This window comes from Gymnoscopelus braueri, assembly GCF_963280865.1.
Source record: "Gymnoscopelus braueri genome assembly, chromosome: 6".
NCBI lineage: Eukaryota > Metazoa > Chordata > Actinopteri > Myctophiformes > Myctophidae > Gymnoscopelus > Gymnoscopelus braueri.
This window is the reverse complement of record NC_137607.1, coordinates 6,024,673-6,049,731: the sequence shown is the minus strand read 5'-3', so window position 1 is coordinate 6,049,731 and position 25,059 is coordinate 6,024,673. Positions and strand designations below refer to the sequence as shown.

The 25,059-nt window shown below is 40.8% G+C and overlaps 1 protein-coding gene across 2 annotated transcripts; it reads left to right on the top strand.

Annotated features, from left to right (window-relative positions):
* The first annotated feature begins 1,778 nt into the window (after positions 1 to 1,778).
* LOC308087113 (uncharacterized protein) lies at positions 1,779 to 23,431 on the top strand. Of its 2 annotated transcripts, XM_080430813.1 has the most exons (20): positions 1,779 to 1,909; positions 2,796 to 2,983; positions 3,490 to 3,627; positions 4,457 to 4,565; positions 4,831 to 5,008; positions 5,196 to 5,337; positions 6,066 to 6,209; positions 9,647 to 9,699; positions 9,812 to 9,847; positions 10,232 to 10,305; positions 11,247 to 11,443; positions 11,896 to 12,033; positions 13,030 to 13,138; positions 13,299 to 13,476; positions 13,661 to 13,802; positions 16,748 to 16,888; positions 17,199 to 17,251; positions 17,371 to 20,487; positions 20,834 to 20,916; positions 22,471 to 23,431. In XM_080430813.1, the coding sequence occupies exons 1-20, from the start codon at positions 1,865 to 1,867 to the stop codon at positions 22,546 to 22,548; spliced, it is 5,343 nt and encodes a 1,780-aa protein (XP_080286939.1). In that variant the 5' UTR covers positions 1,779 to 1,864; the 3' UTR covers positions 22,549 to 23,431. The 2 variants fall into 2 exon arrangements, with proteins under 2 accessions (XP_080286939.1, XP_080286940.1); XM_080430814.1 differs by lacking the exons at positions 3,490 to 3,627; positions 4,457 to 4,565; positions 4,831 to 5,008; ... (4 more) ...; positions 10,232 to 10,305; positions 11,247 to 11,443 and having other exon boundaries at positions 17,371 to 20,493.
* The last annotated feature ends 1,628 nt before the right edge of the window (positions 23,432 to 25,059 follow it).

Below are 25,059 nucleotides of genomic sequence, written 5' to 3'. Positions count from 1 at the left end.
AAAATCGACAGCTAATAAGCTTGCCATACTAATTAATTTGTGTATGTTTTTGTCATTGTTTCCTTTCATAGTTTCTACAGTAACTGCAAGTAGTGTGTCTGCACATCAGCGGTAATTTTCATTGTGATGTCTAATAACGTAACTGAGTGGCAACATACGGTATGCAGGACAATAAAGGAGAATCTGCATATACTGTATACTGCAGATTCTGCGCCATAAGCTAATTGAGACAGTTTGCTTCCCCACTTCTTGTACCACCCTGAGTTGCACCCATCTCATGTGCATACTACTGTACGTCTGCAACATGCCAAAACACCTCTTGCACTGAAAGTAGCAATGATACTACCAGTACCTTCACTTTATTACTCTTTTTAGATGTAGAAAGAAAATAGTTTTCATCATATCCTGATTCCTGAATAACTGACTCAATGCCAGCTAAACAACATTGCATGGTTAGTTATTGGTTGACATGAGAGACAAGGTATGGACAAACAAGGTCTCTTTGTCATAGAGACCGTGTGTGTGTGTGTGTGTGTGTGTGTGTGTGTGTGTGTGTGTGTGTGTGTGTGTGTGTGTGTGTGTGTGTGTGTGTGTGTGTGTGTGTGTGTGTGTGTGTGTGTGTGTGTGTGTGTGTGTGTGTGTGTGTGTGTGTGTGTGTGAGTGAGTGAGTGAGTGAGTGAGTGAGTGAGTGAGTGAGTGAGTGAGTGAGTGAGTGAGTGAGTGAGAGAGAGAGAGAGATTGGATGACAGGGAAAAAGATTAACAAAAGAAAACATGCAGGACAGAATGTATCACCACCATCTGTGTTCTTTCCATACAGAAAGAATATTCTACAGTATATTCCATTAATTTATGCCAGGTGCGGCCGTCCATCCAGTGCAACACGGTCGCCTCGGAAAACAACAGGAAGTGTTGATCAAATAGAATACATTTTCGGTTACTGCGTTGTCTATTTCTCGCTTCAAATGTTTTCAAAAACATTCTTGAGAGCAATGTTGAGCTGTAAATGACATTATGTGTTTGTTTACAAGGCTGCCACGTTGGATACGGCACAAAATCAAGCAGCGCAGCAGGTGCTCTGAGTCTTTGATTAGACAGCTCCGTGGTCATTGTTCAGAAATAACACACAGCTGAACTCAGTGATTGACAGAATCAAGCATTCAACCAAGCTGTGTAATAAAGTAAAATAAAGTAGCATAACTGAAAGGGAACATAGTGCCTTTAAAACAGAAAGCAAAATGGACATTTTGGCCTAAAGGTGACATTAGAGGAAAGGTCATGGGGTCACCACAATCAGTCCTCTGCAGAACATGAAGGTGCAGCAATTCCGTGACAAGACAGACATGGTTTTCAAGATATGTTGTTTATTGGACGGATGGACGGACGGACGGACGGACGGACGGACGGACGGACAGACAGACAGTGTAAAACGCAGATAGTCTATCTTTACCTATATTGTCATAATATAAAACAGTAATACCATGGGTTAGGTACCATGGCTGTATGTAATCGTTGAGCTACACAGGCAGGCACAGTTTGACAGAGACAGACAGACAGACATCACATTTCCTCATACCATTTAACAGAGGAATTTGAAAGTGTCAAATCAAAATGTTTAATGTGTGGGTGAGTGTGTGCATGCATGCATGCATGCATGCGTCCGTCCGTCCGTGCGTGCGTGCGCGCGCGTGTGTTTGCGTGCGCGCGCGCGCGCGTGTGTGTGTGTGTGTGTGTAAAACACCATAGTGGATCTTACATTCCCTCAGTAAACCATGAGTCTCTCTTCAATAATAGCAGTCGTGTTGCTGTTGCTCTGTGGAGCCCAGCATGGAGGAGCCCAACAGAACAACTTTTATGGAACTGTCATGACCTTTTACCCAAAGGGGACAAACACAAATGGATCTATGACGGTAGGTACAAGGAAACGTTATTATGGTTAATTAACTTGAACTAGTAACTAATAAAATAAAAAAACACTTTCGGTAACTGAACTAAAAACTAGGCTTTATTAAGAACAAACTAACTGAAACTGTATTATGTGTGGAAAACAATCACTAAAACCAAAATCATAAAATATTGTCCTTTATTTTACTCAAATCATTTAGCTGTGACAGGTTTAAGCTCTGTTAAAGCCCTTTGCCACAAAGCTTCACTGATAGTGAAAATAGCAGATCCACAATCTCACAACGTGTCAAGTCGAAATGTATCGGGAGATTGTAGATGTGATATTTTCACTATTTTTCTGAACATTTTGAATCTTGACCATGATTACCCCATATTGCAATATAAAAAATAAAGTGAATACTAAAATAAATAAAACCAAGCCTTTTCTTAACTATTCCAAATAGCATGACCCTCTTCAAAAATAAAATGAAACGTGCAAGGCTATAGCAGGGTGTAACATATTAAAACGTTTCAAATTACATTGATTAACAATGTAATTTGCAATTCCCCACATCTATCACTCTTGTGAGTGATAGTTCCATGATTTGTGGTTCATGTTCTATTATCTAACTAATTTGCTCTTTTTCATAGTTTTTTACTTCTTCTCAATGACTGAAACATATGACTTTATATTAATTAACTGTTTATTTTATATTTTGTATAATAATAATACAAATAAAAATGATCATCATCATCATCATCATCATCATCATCACTCATTACACGGCTACATTTGATTCAAATTGTTAATATCAAATTCATTTACAAGCTTCTGTGTCCGTATCCACCTACTGTAAAAAGCATCAAAGTCATGTAATGTATAACTTTTATGTCATTATCTCACATTTACAGGTGGTTCTGCGCTACAAGACAGCCTTCACATCATGCTCAGGTTCAGACACATGGCAGTGTTATCCTGGGTATGATTGTGGCAACGAGACCCTACTGGAGGTGAACACAGTGCAGAGCACCACAGAGTGGTGTCAACGAGAAGGAATCATGACTCGACTGGTTCCCAACAACAATAAGTTCTACATGTAGTGAGTGAAGAGGGATTCACTATGACACAACAAAAACTATGATACTTTAAATACAATTTTCATGTTTTAAACAGCAGGTAATTTAATTAGTGTTTAATTCTGCAGTCTAATAATGTAAAAAATGTATTACATTTAATATAATTGTTATACTGTATATGCGCACGCGTGTGTGTGTGTGTGTGTGTGTGTGGCGTGCAGGAATAGTGAGAATAGTAGATCTACAAGCTGATGCGACGGGTTGTGAGCTTGTAGATTGACTTTTCATAATGTTTTAATTAAAAAAACACTTTTTGTCTGTAATCACATGCCCAATATAGGGATAGTTTATTAATTGATTCATTTAATTAGTTTAATTAACTGTTGCACCACTACATGTTTTACGTTACTTTTTTCTATTTTTGTTTCACAATTGCTTCATCTGACCCAGTGAGAGAAATATTATTATGTTAGTATACTATTGTATGTTTTTTAAATGATAATAACAATAATAATCTCATTTCCCACAGTTTACAAGGTGGTAACTGGACACATAACAGAAACAACATTGTGGGCTGGTTTGCTGCAACGTTGGTGAACCTCAGGACCAGATCTGACACTGGGAAAGCCAACAGGTCTCCTCAGACCACCATCATACCTTCACTACGGTAACATAATACATTTCGTTCTTATACTTATTACTAGTATTAACATAATACTAATATACCCTAAATATAATAAGTTATTGGTTATTGTTATTGTATTTTACATCTCAGTTTTAATCTCTCATTAAGCTGAACAGCAGAGTGACAGATGTAGTGATGATGTCATCTAGAGACACATCCTGGAGCTGCTTCATAGAACACTAGGACACACATGATGGTTTTAATAGGACATGACATCACACATGATGGTTTTAATAGGACATGACATCACACATGATGGTTTTAATAGGACATGACATCACACATGGTGGTTTTAATAGGACATGACATCACACATGATGGTTTTAATAGGACATGACATCACACATGGTGGTTTTAATAGGACATGACATCACACATGGTGGTTTTAATGGGACATTTATTGGTTCAGAGGTGTAAGTCCTACATTCAAATAAAACTCATTTGGATGTAATATCTCAAACAAAAATTATCCACAAAGTCAATCACTAACTCAATGTCAACGGACAAACTCTGTTGGTGCTCTTTATGTTCTTAATGCTCTGGTTTCTAGATACAAATGTATATAGATACTAATCTGTATACTATTCAAGATGGAAAAGCACAATGTAAATTCTGTTTTAGGGCGAATATTTCCTTTAACATTTATACTAAAATATAATTATATATCTATACTACTATTATAATACTACTAGTACTAGTACTATGTACCTCTACTAATAAAGAAGTGGAGAAGAAATTAATTATATATAATTAATATATAATCTCATTCCGTCTCTTTCTGTTGTACCTTCCATCTCTCTTTGTCTCTCAGAGTTCCTTCTAACTGTGAGAGAAACTTCAACCTGTTAACATTTGACCCAGATGGAGACCAGGTTAAATGTAATGTTGATGGACTTACTTCTTTTCTCAACATATCAACCGTGAGTTGAATGCTTTTATTTTGTAAATAAGAACATAGATCACATCATACTGATGCTAATACACATTTTATGTTGATTGGATTAAGGCTAACACAATTTTTAATCAACATTGCATTTATGTCGTACTACTGTAATCATGATTACTGCTTTGATTTGTCTGTACTGTTTTTCTATAGCCTCGTCTCCTTAGAAATGTGACCCATTGTTTCTTCAGTTTTTGTTTTTTTTACTCTTCCGGTCCGGTGTCCCTTCTCTCTTCTTTCAGAATTGCATTTTGTCGTTTGCTGCCACCAACAGCAGTAATGAGGGTCCCTACGTTGTCACGTTGACAATGTCTGACCATCCCAACCAGTCTATCACCCTCACAAGACCTAGTGGATCTCAGCAGAGTATAACTACCAGCGACACTATCAGCTATATAAATCTACAATTTGTTGTCAAAGGTACACAGCAAAGCCCTTAGTTCATCTAAAAATGGACCCTTGCCAGATCTATTTTCTTAGGGGTTCCTATAGCAACTCAACCAGTTAATGTGCTAATACATGAAATAGATAATCTAATTAAATCAATAATCTAACATTATTAAAACGTAAAGCCATTAAAATGGTTATATTTCCCCTTTGTGTTCAGTGGATGGAGCAATACCCAGCTGTACAGAGGGACAGTATCTACCCAGGTTCCTGTCTCCCACCCCGGCTAACGCAGCACATCTCTACACCCCTGTTGGTGACACACTGGAAATCACCATCAACACAGAGGCAACAAACTCCACGTGAGTAAAAGACAACAAGACTGAGGCCCGCTAGTGTGAGGGCAGTAAATTGGAGCACTCAGCCCATAACTACACAGAAGTGAGAACAGTGTTTTCAATTCCACTCAAATGTCTCTGTGGGTGTGCATTGTGTTCCTGATGCGGGCATGTCAGCAATATCCCACTGACAACGTGCAGGTTTGACTAATGACAGACATGTCTACCACTTTCTGATCTCATTCAACTGTAGCCTAGTATGCAGTCAAACAGGAATAGCTTAACTACCCAGGACGTGGGAATTAATTTAGTCATTAACTGTCCAGTTTGCCGTAACCAGTGCTTACATACTCAAGTATTAAAATGTACAAATCACAAAATATAGATGCATTGCTGTATTAAATTTAGACAATTTCCAACAAAATGTAAAAAAGGCATAAATGTTTAGAAATTTCCAAAGCGTAAAACATTTTGAAAAAAGCAAACACGGTGTGGGCTTGTAGATTTCCTATTTTGCAAGAGTCCCCTCCTAGAAATGAACTAATGTACATAGATACTGTCCACCACTGGCCTTAACTCAGAATTCCTTCCAGATGGACCGAAGGAAGACATTTGAAGTGTTGTCCTTTGGTGTATGTCTAAAGGGTTTCTGCACATCTGACGGACAAAATGAAGTCATTTAGTTCTTCTGAAGGTCTGGAGATGTAAATTAAGACCTTTCAACCATGTTCTATTCTTTGGTGGTGTTGTAGGGTTTCTGAGCTGTTGTTCAGCGGACCCCACAACATGAACCTGACTGGATCAGCACAGGGACAGTTCATCCTGAGATGGACGCCTTCACAGTCAGAGGATGGAGAACATCACCCTGTCTGCTTTGTTGCTCAGGCCAACAACAGGTCCAGACCATTTAAATGATCTGTCTGTCTGTCTGTCTGTCTGTCTGTCTGTCTGTCTGTCTGTCTGTCCATATAACCTTTTTTGAGTGTATTGTATTAGAGCATTGTATCAGAGTATTATATTACTCAGAATCAGAATCAGTTTTATTGTCACATCACAGGTTTACAAGGTAAAAAAGTGGGTGAAATTCTTTTTTGTACATCGTTCCCATCGCAACGTTAGTTTCCATAGAAAGAAGAGGGGGGGGGGAGAAGAAGAGGGTGGAGGGCAGGTGGGAAGGAGATCAAAACAAGAGAGCAACAGAAGGCCAGACAAGTTATCTACATATTTACAAATTACCTGAGATAATAAAAAAAACTAAAAAAACTAAACTAAGGTGCCTGAGCATAGCAGCAATGTATTGTATACTGTGCATGTTATACTTATACTGTGCATGATAGACAATGGACGTTAAGGTGCTTAGAGGAAAAGGAGCACAATAAAAAAAAGACCCCAAAAAAGTCAGTGCGTTATACAAGGGATTAAGGTGCAAAAGGTCAGTGCGTGTCCACCTAGAGTGGACTGACCCTAGTATAATCCGCAAGTAGCTCCATGAGGGAGTGCAACAAAAAGTCATTTGTACCTGGTGTAGTCCACAGGTGTGTCCGAGGGGGGGGCTAAAGTCCAAGTCATTGTCCCTGGTATAATCCACAGGTGTGTTCAGGAAGAGCCAGAAAAGTCTGTGCCGCCTGCTGTCAGGCTGCTGAACTCATCCAGGCTTATGCCCCATTCAGCATTCTGACAGCAGCTGGATTGAAACTACACCAAAACCTGGTGGTGGAACTCTTGATACTGCGGTAGAGCCCCTTGCCCGGTCGCGGTCGTTGTAGGGGGTTGAACAGTCTGTGACTTGGGTGGTGCTTGTCCTTGATGATGCGCTTGGCTTTGACCACGCACCGCTTTTTGTACAGTTCCTGGAGCGCTGGGAGCTCGATTCCCATTATCCGCTCTGCCGATCGCACTACTCGTTGTAGGCTGATCTTTTCTCGGGCAGTGCAGTTCCCGTACCAGGCCGTGACACAGCCTGTTAGGATGCCTTCAACAGAACTGTTGTAGTACAGCCTGAGGATGCGACGTCCTACTCCGAGCTTCTTCAGGCGGCGGAGCCAGTACAGTCGCTGCTGAGCCTTTTTCCTCACGTGTGTGGAGTGCGTCTCCCATTTGAGGTCCTCCTCGATGTGTACTCCGAGGAACTTGAACTCGCTGACCCTTTCCACTGCAGCACCGTCGATGAGGATGGGCGCATGGTCTCTCCGCGGCCTCCTGAAGTCCACGATCAGTTCTTTGGTCTTGTCGACGTTAAGAGAGAGGTTGTTCTCGCGGCACCAGTGTGCCAGTGATTTGATCTCCTCTCTGTAGTCAGACTCGTCGTTGTTGACGATTCGGCCTATCACTGTCGTGTCGTCCGCGTACTTTATGATGGTGTTGGAGACATGTGTGGCTATGCAGTCATACGTGTACAGGGAGTAGAGGAGAGGGCTCAGCACGCATCCCTGGGGTGCTCCGGTGTTGAGGGTCAGGGGGTCGGATGTGATGCTGCCCATTCTCACCACCTGATGTCGGTTGGACAAGAAGTCCTGTATCCAGTCGCACATGCTTGTGTTTAGCCCTAGGTGTCTGAGCTTTTTGTCAAGTATTGCTGGGACAATGGTGTTGAATGCTGAGCTGTAGTCCACGAACAGCATACGTACATATTTGTCCTTCAGCAGCTTGTTGTCCATGTGCGAGAGGACGGTGTGGAGAGTCATGGCAATAGCGTCGTCGGTGGATCTGTTTTTGCGGTATGCATACTGCCACGGATCCAGCGAGGCAGGTAGCGTGGAGCTGATGTATTCCCTCACCAGTTTCTCGAAACACTTGCTGACGATCGGGGTGAGAGCAACAGGTCTCCAGTCGTTCAGGCATGTCACTTTGGCCTTTTTGGGAATGGGCACAATGGTTGACATTTTGAACCCTGCAGGGACCACAGCCAGGGAGAGGGAGAGGTTAAAGATGTCAGCGAAGACACCCGCCAGCTGGTCTGCACATGTCTTAAGGACCCGGCCTGGAATCCCATCAGGTCCGGCTGCCTTGTGGATGTTGACCCGTGTGAAGGCTGTACGCACTTCTCTCTCCGAGATGGTTAGAGGGTTCTTCTCTGCTGGTGCTGCTGATGGCCCCGCTTGGCTGCCGCGGTTGGAGCTGATCTCAAACCGGCCGTAGAAAGTGTTCAGTTCGTTGGGGAGGGAGGCAGGCGGGTTCACCTCGCTTCTGGTTCTTGTTTTGCAGTCTGTCAAGGTGTGTACTGCCTGCCATGTGCTCCTGATGTCGCCATTGCTGAGTTTGTCTTGCATCTTTTTTGTGTAGGCCTTTTTCGCCTTCCTGATGGCGCTGTTTAGGGCCGCGCGCGTCGTGTTGCGCGTTTCCACGTCGCCAGATTTGAAACCAGCATCCCGTTCATGCAGATGTGCACGTACTCCGCTGTCCATCCATGGTTTCTGATTGGGATAGATCCGAACTGTCTTTTTTGGGACTATGTCATCTATGCACTTGCTGATAAAGCCAGTGACTGAGTCTGAGAGTTCGTTGATGTTATTCCCAGCGGCGTTCTTAAACATCCCCCAGTCAGTCTGGTAGAAGCAGGATTGTAGCATAGCGTCTGTGTCCTCAGACCAGATTCGGATTTCCTTCTCAACGACCGGCTCCCTTTTTAGCCTCTGTTTGTAGGCAGGTAGCAGCTGGATGGCGTCGTGGTCAGAGCTTCCTAGCGGTGGGCGGCGGAGATCTTTGTATCCATCCTTGAAGGGCGTGTAGCAGTGGTCAAGAATATTATCACCACGGGTACTGCAGGCGACATGCTGGTGGAATTTGGGAAAGACCTTTTTTAGGTCTGTCCGGTTGAAGTCGCCTAGGCAGATGACTGCGCAGTCCGGGTGGCGATTTTCTTGTGCACTGATCGCCTGGTGTAATTCCCTCATAGCTGTGTCCTTATTAGCTCCAGGATGAATGTAAACAACGGCTACAATCACAATGCTGAAGTCGCGTGGTAGGTAGAAAGGACGGCAGGCTATGATTAAAAGTTCAAGGTCTGGTGAGCAGTGACTATCTAGGATTTTAACATCTTTGCACCAGTTGTTGTTGATCAAGGCACAAACTCCCCCCCCACGTTGCTTACCGCTCAGTACAGGGTCTCTGTCCTTCCTATACGCGGTGAAGCCAGGAGGAGTGATAGAAGAATCAGATGCTAACTCCGTTAGCCACGTCTCTGTTAGCACAACAATGGACATTACTGTGTCAGAAAGTCAATAACTTTTTTGTATATTGTTTTATCTCAACTGCTGCAACCCCAAACATAATCCATGAATTATCATTAAGGTAAAACAAAAGTCCTGTTCATTAAACATGTTTGTTTTCTCAGTGTGGACACGTATCAGTCGGAGCTTCGCTGTGTCATTGTCAGTGTCTCAAATGGTGGGTGAAATACACCTGTTTACTACTGCACCATAGTTCACATTCCATCAGTGATGATGTGGTTTGAGGAGGCTCAAGTTAAATGTGTCACCTTTATGTTCTCCACCTGCAGAAACTACAACCACGACCCCGACTACAATACAACCAAGTACAACCACCCAGCACACCATGACAACAGCACCTGCTACTACACCCATGACACCACCTCCTACTGAAACTACAACACCACCTACTATTACAAACACACCACCTCCTACTATTGAAACTACAACACCACCTACTATTACAACCACACCACCTCCTACTATTGAAACTACAACACCACCTACTATTACAACCACACCACCACCTACTACTAGTAGTAGGACTAGTGCTAAACCAACTACGACTGTGACATCTCCACCCAGAACAACAGTCACAATCGTACTGCCCACAACATATGTCTCAATTAGCTAAACCCCTGGGTCTCATACTAAGTGTGATGAATGTATGACTATTCTTTTTTTAATCACTGTCATGTTGTAATTTACAGTCCAACAGAACAACTTTTATGGAACTGTCATGACCTATGACACAAAGGACACGTACGCAAATGGATCTATGACGGTAGGTACATGGAAACATTATTATGGTTAATTAACGAAAACTAGTAACTAATCAAATTAAAATAAAAAACACTTTAGGTAACTGAACTAAAAACTAGGCTTTATTAAGAACAAACTAACTGAAACCGTATTATGTGTTGAAAAAAATCACTGAAACCAAAATCATAAAACATTGTCCTTTGTTTTAGACTCAAATCATTTAGCTTTGACAGGTTTAAGCTCTGTTAAAGCCCTGTGCCACAAAGCTTCACTGATAGTGAAAATAGCAGATCTACAATCTCACAACGTGTCACATCGAGATGCATCGGGAGATTGTAGTTGATTGATATTTTCACAATTTTTCTGTACGTTTTGAATCCCGCCCCTGATTACCCCATATTGCAATATAACAAATAAAATGAATACTAAAATAAAGAAAAACTAAAACTAAGCCTTTTCTAAAAATAACAAAGTTCTATTCTAAATAGCATGACCCTTTAAAAACGAATCAAAAATAAAACGAAACGTGCAAAGCTATAATAACCTTGGAACAGGGTGTCTGTTTCAAACTACATTGATTAACATCAAGATAATTTGCAATTCCTCGACCCTCACTCTTGTACCAGTTCCATGATTTGTGGTTCATGTTCTATTATCTAACTAATTTGCTCTTCTTCGCAGTTTTTTACTTCTTCTCAATGGCTGAAACATATGACTTTATATTAATAAACTGTTTATTTTATTTATATATTTTATTTATATTTTTTTACAATAAAAAGAATAATAATTATTATTATCATCATCATCATCATTAACATTACTCATTACACGGCTACATTTGACTCAAATTGTTAATATCAAATTAATTTACAAGCTTCTGTGCCTGTATCCACCTACTGTAAAGAGAGACAGCATCAAAGTCATGTAATGTATAACTTTTATGTCATTATCTCACATTTACAGGTGGTTCTGCGCTACAAGACAGCCTTCACATCATGCTCAGGTTCAGACACATGGCAGTGTTATCCTGATTGTGATTGTGATGATTGTGGCAATGAGACCCTACTGGAGGTGAACACAGTGCAGAGCACCACAGAGTGGTGTCAACGAGAAGGAATCATGACTCGACTGGTTCCCAACAACAATAAGTTCTATATGTAGTGAGTGAAGAGGGATTCACTATGACACAACAAAAACTATGATACTTCAAAGGCATAGTTCACCCAAAACATTACTTATTTTCTATCAATTACACACCCCATGAAGCCTTGAATTCATGGAGATTTGCAGAAAATGCAGAAAATAGATCTATAAGCTCATAACGCATTGTGATCGGGTTGTCAGCTTGTAGATCGGCTATTTTTTTGTTTTTTTTAAACACCTTTTGTCTGTAATCACATGCATAGGGATAGTTTATTAATGTATTAATTTAATTAGTTTCATTAACTGTTGCACCCCTACATGTTTTACATTTACTTTTTTCTATTATGTTTCTCAATTGCTTTGTCTGACACAGTGTGAGAAAAAATTACAGAAATAAACTATGTTAGTGTAATGTTGTCTGTCACTTTTTTTTAAATAATAATAACAATAATAATCTCATCTCCCACAGTTTACAAGGTGGTAACTGGATACATAACAGAAACAACATTGTGGGCTGGTTTGCTGCAACGTTGGTGAACCTCAGGACCAGATCTGACACTGGGAAAGCCAACAGGTCTCCTCACACCACCATCATACCTTCACTACGGTAACACGATACACTTCTCTTTTGTTCTTATACTCATTACTAGCATTAACATGATACTAATCTACCCTAAATATAATGACTTATTAGTCATTTTTTATTATATTTTACATCTCAGTTTTAATCTCTCATTAAGATGAACAGCAGAGTGACAGAACTGTAGTGATGATGTCATCTAGAGACACATCCTGGAGCTGCTTCATAGAATAAACACTATGAGACACATGATGGTTTTAATGGGACATGACATCATACATGATGGTTTTAATAGGACATGACATCACACATGGTGGTTTTAATAGGACATGACATCACACATGGTGGTTTTAATAGGACATGACATCACACATGGTGGTTTTAATAGGACATGACATCACACATGATGGTTTTAATAGGACACGACATCACACATGATGGTTTTAATAGGACATGACATCATACATGGTGGTTTTAATAGGACATGACATCACACATGGTGGTTTTAATAGGACATGACATCATACATGATGGTTTTAATAGGACATGACATCATACATGATGGTTTTAATAGGACATGACATCACACATGGTGGTTTTAATAGGACATGGGGACATTTAATGGTTCAGAGGTGTAAGTCCTACATTAAAATAAAACTCATTTGGATGTAATATCTCAAACAAAAATTATCCACAAAGTCAATCACTAACTCAATGTCAACGGACAAACTCTGTTGGTGCTCTTTATGTTCTTAATGCTCTAATTTCTAGATTATGGATACACTTGTATATATTTAGATACCAATCTGTACACTTTTCAAGATAACTGGAAAAGCACAATGTCAATTCTGTTTTAGGATGAATATTCCCTTTAACATTTATAGTAAAATATAATCATATATTTATGATACTACTTGTACTAGTACTACGTACTTCTACTAATAAAGAAGTGGAGAAGAAACTAATTATATAATCTCATTCTGTCTCTTTCTGTTGTACCTTCCATCTCTCTTTGTCTCTCAGAGTTCCTTCTAACTGTGAGAGAAACTTCAACCTGTTAACATTTGACCCAGATGGAGACCAGGTTAAATGTAATGTTGATGGACTTACTTCTTTTCTCAACATATCAACCGTGAGTTGAATGCTTTTATTTTGTAAATAAGAACATAGATCACATCATACTGATGCTAATACATTCTATAGCGATGCCTTCTTAGAAATGTGACCCATTGTTTCTTCAGTTTTAGTTTTTTTTACTCTTCCGGTCCGGTGTCCCTTCTCTCTTCTTTCAGAATTGTATTTTGTCGTTTGCTGCCACCAACAGCAGTAATGAGGGTCCCTACGTTGTCACGTTGACAATGTCTGACCATCCCAACCAGTCTATCACCCTCACAAGACCTAGTGGATCTCAGCAGAGTATAACTACCAGCGACACTATCAGCTATATAAATCTACAATTTGTTGTCAAAGGTACACAACACAGCCCTTAGTTCATCTAAAAATGGACCCTTGCCAGATCTATTTTCTTAGGGGTTCCTAGCAACTCAACCAGTTAATGTGCTAATACACGAAATAGATAATCTAATTAAATCAATAATCTAACATATTAAAACGTAAAGCCATTCAAATGGTTATATTTCCCCTTTGTGTTCAGTGGATGGAGCAGTACCCAGCTGTACAGAGGGACAGTATCTACCCAGGTTCCTGCCTCCCACCCCGGCTAACAGAGCACAGCTCTACACCCCTGTTGGTCACACACTGGAAATCACCATCAACACAGAGGCAACAAACTCCACGTGAGTAAATGAACAAAATGTAAAAAAAAGAAAAAAGCCAGAAATGTTTAGACATTTACAAAACGTAAAACATTTTGAAAAAAGCAGACACGCTGTGAGCCTTCCTAGAAATTGATTGATTGAAATTGATTGATTGATTGAAATTTTTATTAGGCAAAAGAATGTAAAACAACACAGTTACATTTATAATGCTTTTGTCTAAAAGGTCCGGCCAAAAAAGTCCTTGCGGACTTGTTTCCGTTGGGGTCCTTGAGTTAATTTCATAGACATATATAGTAGCAACCAAACAGTTCAAAAATCAACATGAAAATATAGATAATACAGAAAAAGTACCACTATGTACAAAAAAAAGCATTTAAAAAATATACGTACAAAAAAAAGGGGGGGGGAAGCATGGAAAAATATAAATTATATACAAAAAAAGCATGAGGAAATACAAAATATGTACAAAAAGAGGAGGGGGGGGGGTCGTCTGTCTACAGGGAAACTGGTACTAGCTCCTCTTTCGGCCTCCAGAAAGATGGGTTTTTAGGGCTGTTTTGAATGAGCCCAGCGAACTGCATTTTTTGAGGGATGGGGTTAGACTATTCCATTCCTTGGTGGCTGTGCTATAGAAGGAGAATTTGCCCATGTTTGTTTTATGGGTGGGTGGTACCAGATTGTTGTTTACACTCCCTCTAGTTTCGTGGCTGTGGGTGTCACTAACTTTTTCGAGGTATTTATACAGATAATTATGCGGGTATAGGGGGCATATCGGGCAAATCTGCATTTACAATTTTGAAGACCAGACCCATTTTTAGTTGTTTAACCCTGTCTTCCACCCTGAGCCAGCCTAGGCTGGCAAAGTGAGTGGGAGAGAGGTGGGTCATGGGCCCCAGTCCGAGAAGTAGTCGGATCAGTTTGTTTTGGGAGGTTTGAAGCTTAGTCTGCAGTGACACTGAGGTGTTGGAGTACCAAGAGGAGCTAGCATAGTCAAAAAGGGGCTGAATCAGGGCCCCTGAGAGGGTCCTGAGGGCCTGAGGGTTGACAAAAGAGGAAACTCTGCCCATAAATCTGGTTCTCTGGTTTACTCCTTTGACCACCTTTGTTGCCATGCTTTCACCTGACAGGTATTTGTCCAGAATACATCCCAAATAGGTAATCTCTTCTTTGCTAGTGATGATTGTGTCATCGACTTTGACCTTGAAGTCATTTACCTTCATTTTACTGAGGGAATGTTTGGTCCCAAATAGGATGGATTCAGTTTTCCCAAGGTGTAGAGACAGTTTGTTATCGGTAAGCCAGGTACGGATTTTTGAGAGTTCAGAGCTGAGAGCTTCCTCAACTTGCAACTTGTCCTCACCCGAGATCAGGAGTGCCGAGTCATCAGCGAACAGGAACAGTTTGCAGTTACAGGCAGCATTCATGTCGTTAATGTATAGAAGGAACAGTAACGGCCCTAGAATGCTGCCTTGAGGAACCCCGCAGCTCACCGGGAGGGATGAGGACATGGTTCCGTTGATGTCAACCACTTGTTCTCTACCCTCCAAGTAAGATCTCATCCAATTTAGTGATGTGCAATCAAAACCAATCGCCCTCAGCTTATCAAGTAGAATTGCGTGGTTTACAGTGTCAAACGCCTTTTGGAGGTCCAGCATGACCATGCCACAGTATTTGCCCGAGTCTACCTCACGTTTGATGTAGTCGGTCAAATTTAGTAGGCATGTGTCAGTGGAGTGGGATGTTCTGAAGCCTGATTGGAATTCAAACAACAGTTTACGCTCGCTGAGGTAGCTGTTGATTTGTTCTTGGATTGATCGCTCTATAACCTTTGAGATGGAACAAAGGATGGAAACAGGCCTATAGTTGCCAGGATCTAGTTTGCTTCCTTTTTTAAATAGAGGGATTACTCTTGCCAACTTGAATTCTTGTGGGACGTGACACTGACTGATGGATAAGTTTGTAATGTGGGCTACTATGGGAGCAATGGAGACCGCTGCGTCTCTGAGGAATCTGGTGGGGATTGAACTAATGTACTTAGATACTGTCCACCACTGGACTTAACTCAGAATTCCTTCCAGATGGACCGAAGAAAGACATTTGAAGTGTGTGTTTTTGCCCTGTCTCTTAAAGGAGAATTCGCTTTTCTCACCTTTTATGACATTATGATATCCTAGGACGAGTGGTACAGTAGAGAAAAATCATAACTCCATCCCAAGTAGACAGCAGCTAAAAACCCGAGCCGATGGGACTTACGCTAGATCGCGTATTTTAATAGCTTTTCTTTTTTTTTGGGTGAGATCTAACGTTCTTATGGACAGAAAACCGGGTGACATCTCGGGTGAGACTTCCGGAGAGGCGCATCCAACATAAACACTGTGGAGTGTTTTCTGTCCATAAGAACGTTAGATCTCACCAAAAAAAAAGAGGGGGAAAAAAGCTATTAAGTCCTAAGTCCCATGAGCTAGACAGCACCATTCAAATGGTGTTCTCAAACTTGTTATTTTGATACATGAATAAACACTATAAATACATAAAATCCACTCATGTTATTAACAATCTGGATGAACTACACAAGTAATGATTCCGTCTCAGTACAACCTAAATATCATTACCAATTACCAAAAACACATCATAACCCCCCAGCATTCAATCCAACTTGACAACCACACGTCCCATACTATTGCACTTCTCTATGGCACTCTAAACATTACACTTACTATTGCACTTGCTCATCATGATTCACAAACACCAAACATTTCAACTATAAAATCATGCGCAAAATCTAGCTGTGCAAATGAATAAAGTGCAAATATGCTGTGCAACCTGACTCAATAAATAAGGATTATATCAAATGTGCAAACATATCTAACAGAGAAACTCTGTCTAAAAGGTTTATGCACATCTGGTCTGGAGATGTAAATTAAGACTTTTGAACCATGTTCTATTCTTTGGTGGTGTTGTAGGGTCTCTGAGCTGTTGTTCAGCGGACCCCACAACATGAACCTGACTGGATCAGCACAGGGACAGTTCATCCTGAGATGGACGCCTTCACAGTCAGAGGATGGAGAACATCACCCTGTCTGCTTTGTCGCTCAGGCCAACGGGTCAGCATCCACTTAAAGTGTCTGTCTGTCTGTCTGTCTGTCTGTCTGTCTGTCTGTCTGTCTGTCTGTCTGTCTGTCTGTCTGTCTGTCTGTCCATATAACCTTTTTGAGTGTATTGTATTAGAGAATCGTATCAGAGTATTATATTACTGTAAAGTTTTTTATTTTATTATTTTTATCTATGAGTGTGATCAAACACATTGTATGTATATTGTTTTATCTCAACTGCTGCAACCTCAAACATAATCCATGAATTATCATTAAGGTAAAACAAAAAAGTCCTGTTCATTAAACGTGTTTGTTTTCTCAGTGTGGACACGTATCAGTCGGAGCTTCGCTGTGCAATTGTCAGTGTCTCAAATGGTGGGTGAAACAGAAACTACACCTGTTTACTACTGCACCATAGTTCACATTCCATCAGTGATGATGTGGTTTGAGGAGGCTCAAGTTAAATGTGTTACCTTTATGTTCTCCACCTGCAGAAACTACAACCACGACCCCGACTACAATACAACCAAGTACAACCACCCAGCACACCACCATGACAACAGCACCTGCTACTACACCCATGACACCACCTCCTACTGAAACTACAACACCACCTACTATTACAACCACACTACCACCTACTATTACAACCGCACTACCACCTACTATTACAACAACAACACCACCTACTATTACAACCACACCACCTACTATTACAACCACACTACCACCTACTATTACAACCGCACTACCACCTACTATTACAACCACACTACCACCTACTATTACAACAACACCACCTACTATTACAACCACACCACCTACTATTACAACCACACTACCACCTACTATTACAACCGCACTACCACCTACTATTACAACAACAACACCACCTACTATTACAACAACACCACCTACTATTACAACAACAACACCACCTACTATTACAACAACACCACCTACTACTACAACCGCACTACCACATACTATTACAACCACACTACCACCTACTATTACAACCACACTACCACCTACTACTACTGAAACTACAACACCACTTATTATTACAACCACACTACCACCTACTACTACTGAAACTACAACACCACATACTATTACAACCACACCACCTATTATTACAACCACACTACTACCACCTACTACTACTGAAACTACAACACCACCTACTATTACAACCACACTACCACCTACTACTACAACCACACTACCACCTACTACTACAACCACACCACCTATTATTACAACCACACTACTACCACCTACTACTACTGAAACTACAACACCACCTACTATTACAACCACACTACCACCTACTACTACAACCACACCACCTATTATTACAACCACACTACTACCACCTACTACTACTGAAACTACAACACCACCTACTATTACAACCACACTACCACCTACTATTACAACCACACTACCACCTACTACTACTGAAACTACAACACCACCTACTATTACAACCACACCACCTATTATTACAACCACACTACTACCACCTACTACTACTGAAACTACAACACCACCTACTATTACAACCACACTACCACCTACTATTACAACCACACTACCACCTACTACTACTGAAACTACAACACCACCTACTATTACAACCACACCACCTATTATTACAACCACACTACTACCACCTACTACTACTGAAACTACAACACCACCTACTATTACAACCACACTACCACCTACTATTACAACTACACTACCACCTACTACTACTGAAACTACACTACCACCTACTATTACAACCACACCACCTACTACAACTGAAACTACAACACCACCTACTATTACAACCACACCACCTACTATTACAACCACACTACCACCTACTATTACAACCGCACCACCTACTATTACAACAACAACACCACCTACTATTACAACAACACCACCTACTATTACAACCACACTACCACCTACTATTACAACAACACCACCTACTACAACTGAAACTACAACACCACCTACTATTACAACAACACCACCTACTATTACAACAACACCACCTACTATTACAACAACACCACCTACTATTACAACAACACCACCTACTATTACAACCACACTACCACCTACTATTACAACAACACCACCTACTACAACTGAAACTACAACACCACCTACTATTACAACAACACCACCTACTATTACAACAACACCACCTATTACAACCACACTACCACCTACTACTACTGAAACTACAACACCACTTATTATTACAACCACACTACCACCTACTACTACTGAAACTACAACACCACCTACTATTACAACCACACCACCTATTACTACAACCACACTACTACCACCTACTACTACTGAAACTACAACACCACCTACTATTACAACCACACTACCACCTACTATTACAACCACACTACCACCTACTACTACAACCACACCACCTACTATTACAACCACACTACCACCTACTATTACAACCACACTACCACCTACTGCTACTGAAACTACAACACCACCTACTATTACAACCACACCACCTACTGTTACAACCACACTACCACCTACTACTACTGAAACTACAACACCACCTACTATTACAACAACACCACCTACTATTACAACCACACTACGTACTATTACAACCACACCACCTACTACAACTGAAACTACAACACCACCTACTATTACAACAACAACACCACCTACTATTACAACAACACCACCTACTATTACAACCACACCACCTATTATTACAACCACACTACCACCTACTACTGCTGAAACTACAACACCACCTACTATTATAACCACACCACCTACTATTACAACCACACCACCTACTACTACTGAAACTACTACAACACCACCTACTATTACAACCACACCACCTACTATTACAACCACACTACCACCTACTACTACTGAAACTACAACACCACCTACTATTACAACCACACCACCTACTATTACAACCACACCACCTATTATTACAACCACACTACCACCTACTACTACTGAAACTACAACACCACCTACTATTACAACCACACCACCTATTATTACAACCACACCACCTATTATTACAACCACACTACCACCTACTACTGCTGAAACTACAACACCACCTATTATTACAACCACACCACCTATCATTACAACCACACCACCTATCATTACAACCACACCACCTATTATTACAACCACACCACCTATTATTACAACCACACCACCTACTATTACAACCACACCACCTGCTATTACAACCACACCTACTATTACAACCACACCACCTATTATTACAACCACACCACCTATTATTACAACCACACCACCTACTATTACAACCACACCACCTACTATTACAACCACACCACCTATTATTACAACCACACCACCTATTATTACAACCACACCACCTACTATTACAACCACACCACCTACTATTACAACCACACGACCACCTACAACTGCTGAAACTACAGAACCACCTACTAGTACTAGTCCTAAACCAACTACGACTGTGACATCTCCACCCAGAGCAACAGTCACAATCGTACTGCCCACAGCAGAAGTCTCAATTAGCTACACCCCTGGGTCTGGTAAGTGTGATGAAATTATGATTATTCTTTTCTTAATCACTGCCATGTTGTAACTTACAGTCTCATGTGGAAGTTACCACTACCATGTTAAATGAATCCATTGATGAGTTTTAAATTAGTCCATTGTGTGTAACCAGGGATATCTGAACAAGTAACGGCAGTATACTGTAGGTCAGTGCTTCTAAAACTTTTTAATGTCAACCCCCAAAATGATACAGCTGTGGACCCCCATCTCAATCACATTTTGTGCCAGGGACCTCCATCACCACCCAAGGTTCTACTTAGAACAACTTCACACTGTTTACTGTCAGCATTCTAAAGCTGGGATATGTTTCATGTACTGTAGGTGGCACCATTGGCCTGAGAGTGAGAATCTCCTCAAAGACTCCTTTGACCAAAGAAGACATCAGGACAATAGTGATGCCAAAGGTAATAATCATAATAATAATAATAATAATAATAATAATAATAATTAAAGCTGCAGTGGTGACCGGGACTTTGCACCTTTGTACACATCGGGATGCGTGGCCATCTGCCATTACCACAGGAGTAGTTTGTAAAAGTATAGGGGTATAAGAACATACTGTGTACAGGCAGTGTAACAGGAGAGGGCTCAACACGCATCCCTGAGGGGCTCCTGTGTTGAGGGTCAAGGGGTCAGATGTGATGTTGCCCATTCTCACCACCTGGTGGAGGTTTGTCAGGAAGTCTAATATCCAGTCGCACATGCTGGAACTTCTGACCAATCAAACACAGTGTTCGGCTAGCAGGTATACGTATTCGGCTATTTAGAAAATCTTAAAAGTGCAAGAACTACCTAACAGATGTCGCCATGGCACCGCTGAAGTTATTATGATGTGTCTAAAGCACTGTTGCCAGTACACTTAGTGAGAACCTCTACTTGCTTTTTGAAAGTTCCACGTTCACTCGACTGCCAGGCAGAGCTCCAAACAATACTACGATGTGTTAGCGAATTCTATAGTGAAATAAAACAACAATTCAGCCACATAATTCACCACCCATATACCCACAGTTACACTTAGTATAACATTGGTCAAGTTAAGTGAAGTAGTGTCCGGGTAGCTCAGTCGGTAGATCAGGGGTCTTCAACAGGGGGTCCGGGACCCCTAGGGGGTCCTCAGAGTTACTACAGGGGGTCCGCCAAATCTTTGTGTGATATGATTTCTTTTTTTTACCTTAACCACTTGAACTCTAGCATCCCTTTTTCTGAGGAGAACTTTAGCCAAAAATAGCAGATCTACAAGCTCACAACGCCTCGCGCTGCGAGGCGTTGTGAGCTTTTAGATCGGCTATTTTTGGCAAAGAGGTATAGGTGTAGAGGGAAAAAAAGAGCAGACCAAGTAAACAAAAAAAAAGTGTAATTCTGAAACACAATTTTAATACAATATAGAGGGGATCCCTGCTTCATCTCTCTCTCAGCTAGGGGGTCCTTGGCCTGAAAAGGTTGAAGACCCCTGCGGTAGATGAATCACCTTTGGACCACAAGTTCATGGGTTTGATCCTTTGACACTAAATTAAACATAGCCTTAATTAGTATCATTGGTAACACCTGAAGGAAGTATCATTACACAACTATTTATGTCAACATGGCTCGGCTGCCATGAAAAAAAGGTCTATTGCGTATTCTTTAACCACTTAAACCCCAGCATCCGTATTGTGGGGAAAGCTTTCGCAGAAAATAGCAGATCAATCAAGCAGAAAAATCTTTCCCCACAATAACAGAAAACAGAAAAGACACTGGTATAGAGGCCTGAGGGACCCCGGTTACCCATATGGGGTTTAAGTGGTTAATATTTTTAGCCAAGCTAATCACACAATCAAGAAATGAGCAAACACAGACATGCTAGTATCATAACATGTCTGTCAAACATAATGTAAAACTATTTCTCCAGCTGGACTTACTTCAAAGAAGGCACGTCCTATAACCCGTTATGACGAAACATTGTGTTCTTTCATTTCCAGCTCAAAGAGGAACTGGTCAAACATGGGCTGCCAGCAGACCTCATACTAAAGCTGATAAACGTTCAACAGAAGGAGTAACAAACTACAGCTAAAGCACCATCTGGTGGACCTCTAGTGTTGCCTCTGTAACTTTATACATCAATGGAGCTTTGGAGATAAATGTTTATTTTGGTACAACTTAACATATACATGTATAAATATGTGTGTGTGTGTGTGTGTGTGTGTGTGTGTGTGCGTGTGCGTGTGCGTGTGCGTGCGTGCGTGCGTGTGTGTGTGTGTGTGTGTGTGTGTGTGTGTATTTATATATATATATATATATTTTTTTTTGTTAAGTTGTACCAAAATAAACTTTTATCTCCAAGTTCCATTGATGTATAAAGTTTTCATTTTCAAGTGTGTACACTACAGTATACAAATGTACCCTACGGGTCCATTTTGTTCCATTTGTACACTCTCAGAGTTACAGACCTGTAATGGTCCATTTGGACCACCCTCAAGGAACCCTGAAGGTCCCTCAACCCACTTTGTATACTTAGTAGTATACATTAAGGGCTAGTTCTGTCTCTGGTAATATTTGTATGTCCATGGCAAAAATAGAACTCTGACAAAAATGGCCACCACAAGCCGGCATGGCGATGAACCCTGCTCGGAAAAGGTTGTTTACGCACAGATTGATTTATGTGATGCTTACTTAGATGAGTGATTCACCACATGTACTGTACGTGTACTGGGTCATGCAGATAAAGGTCATAAATCATGACAGTTAGGTGCCTTCACATTAAACTATTGTGACACTGCATTCCATTACAATCCTGGCATGCCCTCATTACTCATCATGTAGGCCTACATATCTTTTTTGTCTCTCAAGTTTCCTTGTTCCAGTCAGTGTTCCATTGGCATTTTATCCTTGACGTTTCCGTGAGAAGCATTTAACATGTAATTATTACGTCTAATAAATCAATTCAAGTGTAGCTTGTAGTGTGTGTCTTTTTTCCATTGTTACATTTGCATTAGCTGCCATGGTTTTGCACCGTATTAGCCATACTGGTGACAGTAGATTAATAGCGTTGTCTCTTGACAATTTGTTGACCTGTAAGTCCAGCCCACCTGCTATTTACAGAGGATACAGGATAGGTGGGCACTAGGGACATCTGGGCACCTTGATGTAAAATTGGCCATTTTGTCCAGAATGTAAAAAATTTAAATGAAAAATGATCTTAAGTAATATAACGTATACATGATGTGAACATGCACAGTACATCATTATCAGACTTAATGTTATCCTTCAACTTCTTGTATAATGTCCAAACAGGACTGGATATACAGGTTTTGTAGCCCCCCCGACCCAACATGACAAAATCTGCCCCCCCCCTCCCCCGACCCGACAGAGGCTAAAATCGCCTGTTCTTTGACATGAAGTAATTGAATACGGCCAAGAAGAGGAACTTCTCAGAAAAGTCAAGTTACCCCACCAATCGTCTCGTGGATTCACACAAAGCTACACAGCAGCACACACGCCTATCATATTTGTGGCATCTGGCATGGTACATGCAATTTGCATACACACGGCACAGACCCGATTCCTGACACAGACACGTCCAATAAGAACAATATAACACAATTATTGATGATATTTTTTTTACCTTACCACCTTTATGGCCCTGGGCACTGTCTGTTTATGTGGGTCTGTGTGGATGGGTGGATATAAGGAAACGTTTCTATGTAAACTGTAAAAAAAAAAAATGAAATAAAATACTTCAGTGATTGTGTTTTCATCAGTAAGGAAAGTAATGAAGTCAATGTAAAAACAATAGAACGAGTCAAATGAAACAATAGTAGTGGTCTTGCTATTTGTAAAACTTTCATCACTCCCAGTTCGTGTTCAGAGACACATGACATATTAAAATAAACAGATCATTATGTGTGGGGAGGAATCAGTTGACATAACTGAATTGGGGAGAAAAAATTGGTAAAAAAGTAGAAGAAAATAATTCTTAACAGTTTACTTGTTGAATTTACAGTAAATGCTAACTAATCCATTACTCATAAATAGTGTAAGACCTAATATTATTTGTCTTTTTTTACGTTTATGTCAAAGATGCCCCAATGAATGTGTTGGCTGAGGACTGGTCAGTGCACCAGACAGTCCAGCAGAGGGCAGCAGTGTGAACTTGACCTGCAGCAGTGCAGGTCAAGCCTCTGACCTGCTGCAGAGGGAGGGCTGCAGAGCCTCTCTATAATAAAATAAAAGTTATCCTATGCATTACTTACAGTACACACACAAAATTGTGTTAATTGAATTTCATAATACATTTCTTTAGAATCTGTACATCAACAGAGCCTCTCTGCAGCCCTCCCACTAGTCTGTGAGCCAGGACCCCAAATATGTGCCATCTGTACCGGGGTTCTCATAGTGATTTTTGGGACAGTGTACACCCCTAGTGCTAGAAAACATGTGATAGCATTGCAGCGGTGGTGGTTTTCTGTGTGTTACCACTCCATTCATAGCCTCGATCTCCAGGCTTTTATTGCTTAGTTTTGCTAAAAAATAAAAGCCTGGCCCAACTATAGCCTGTACTGGGTATGAGG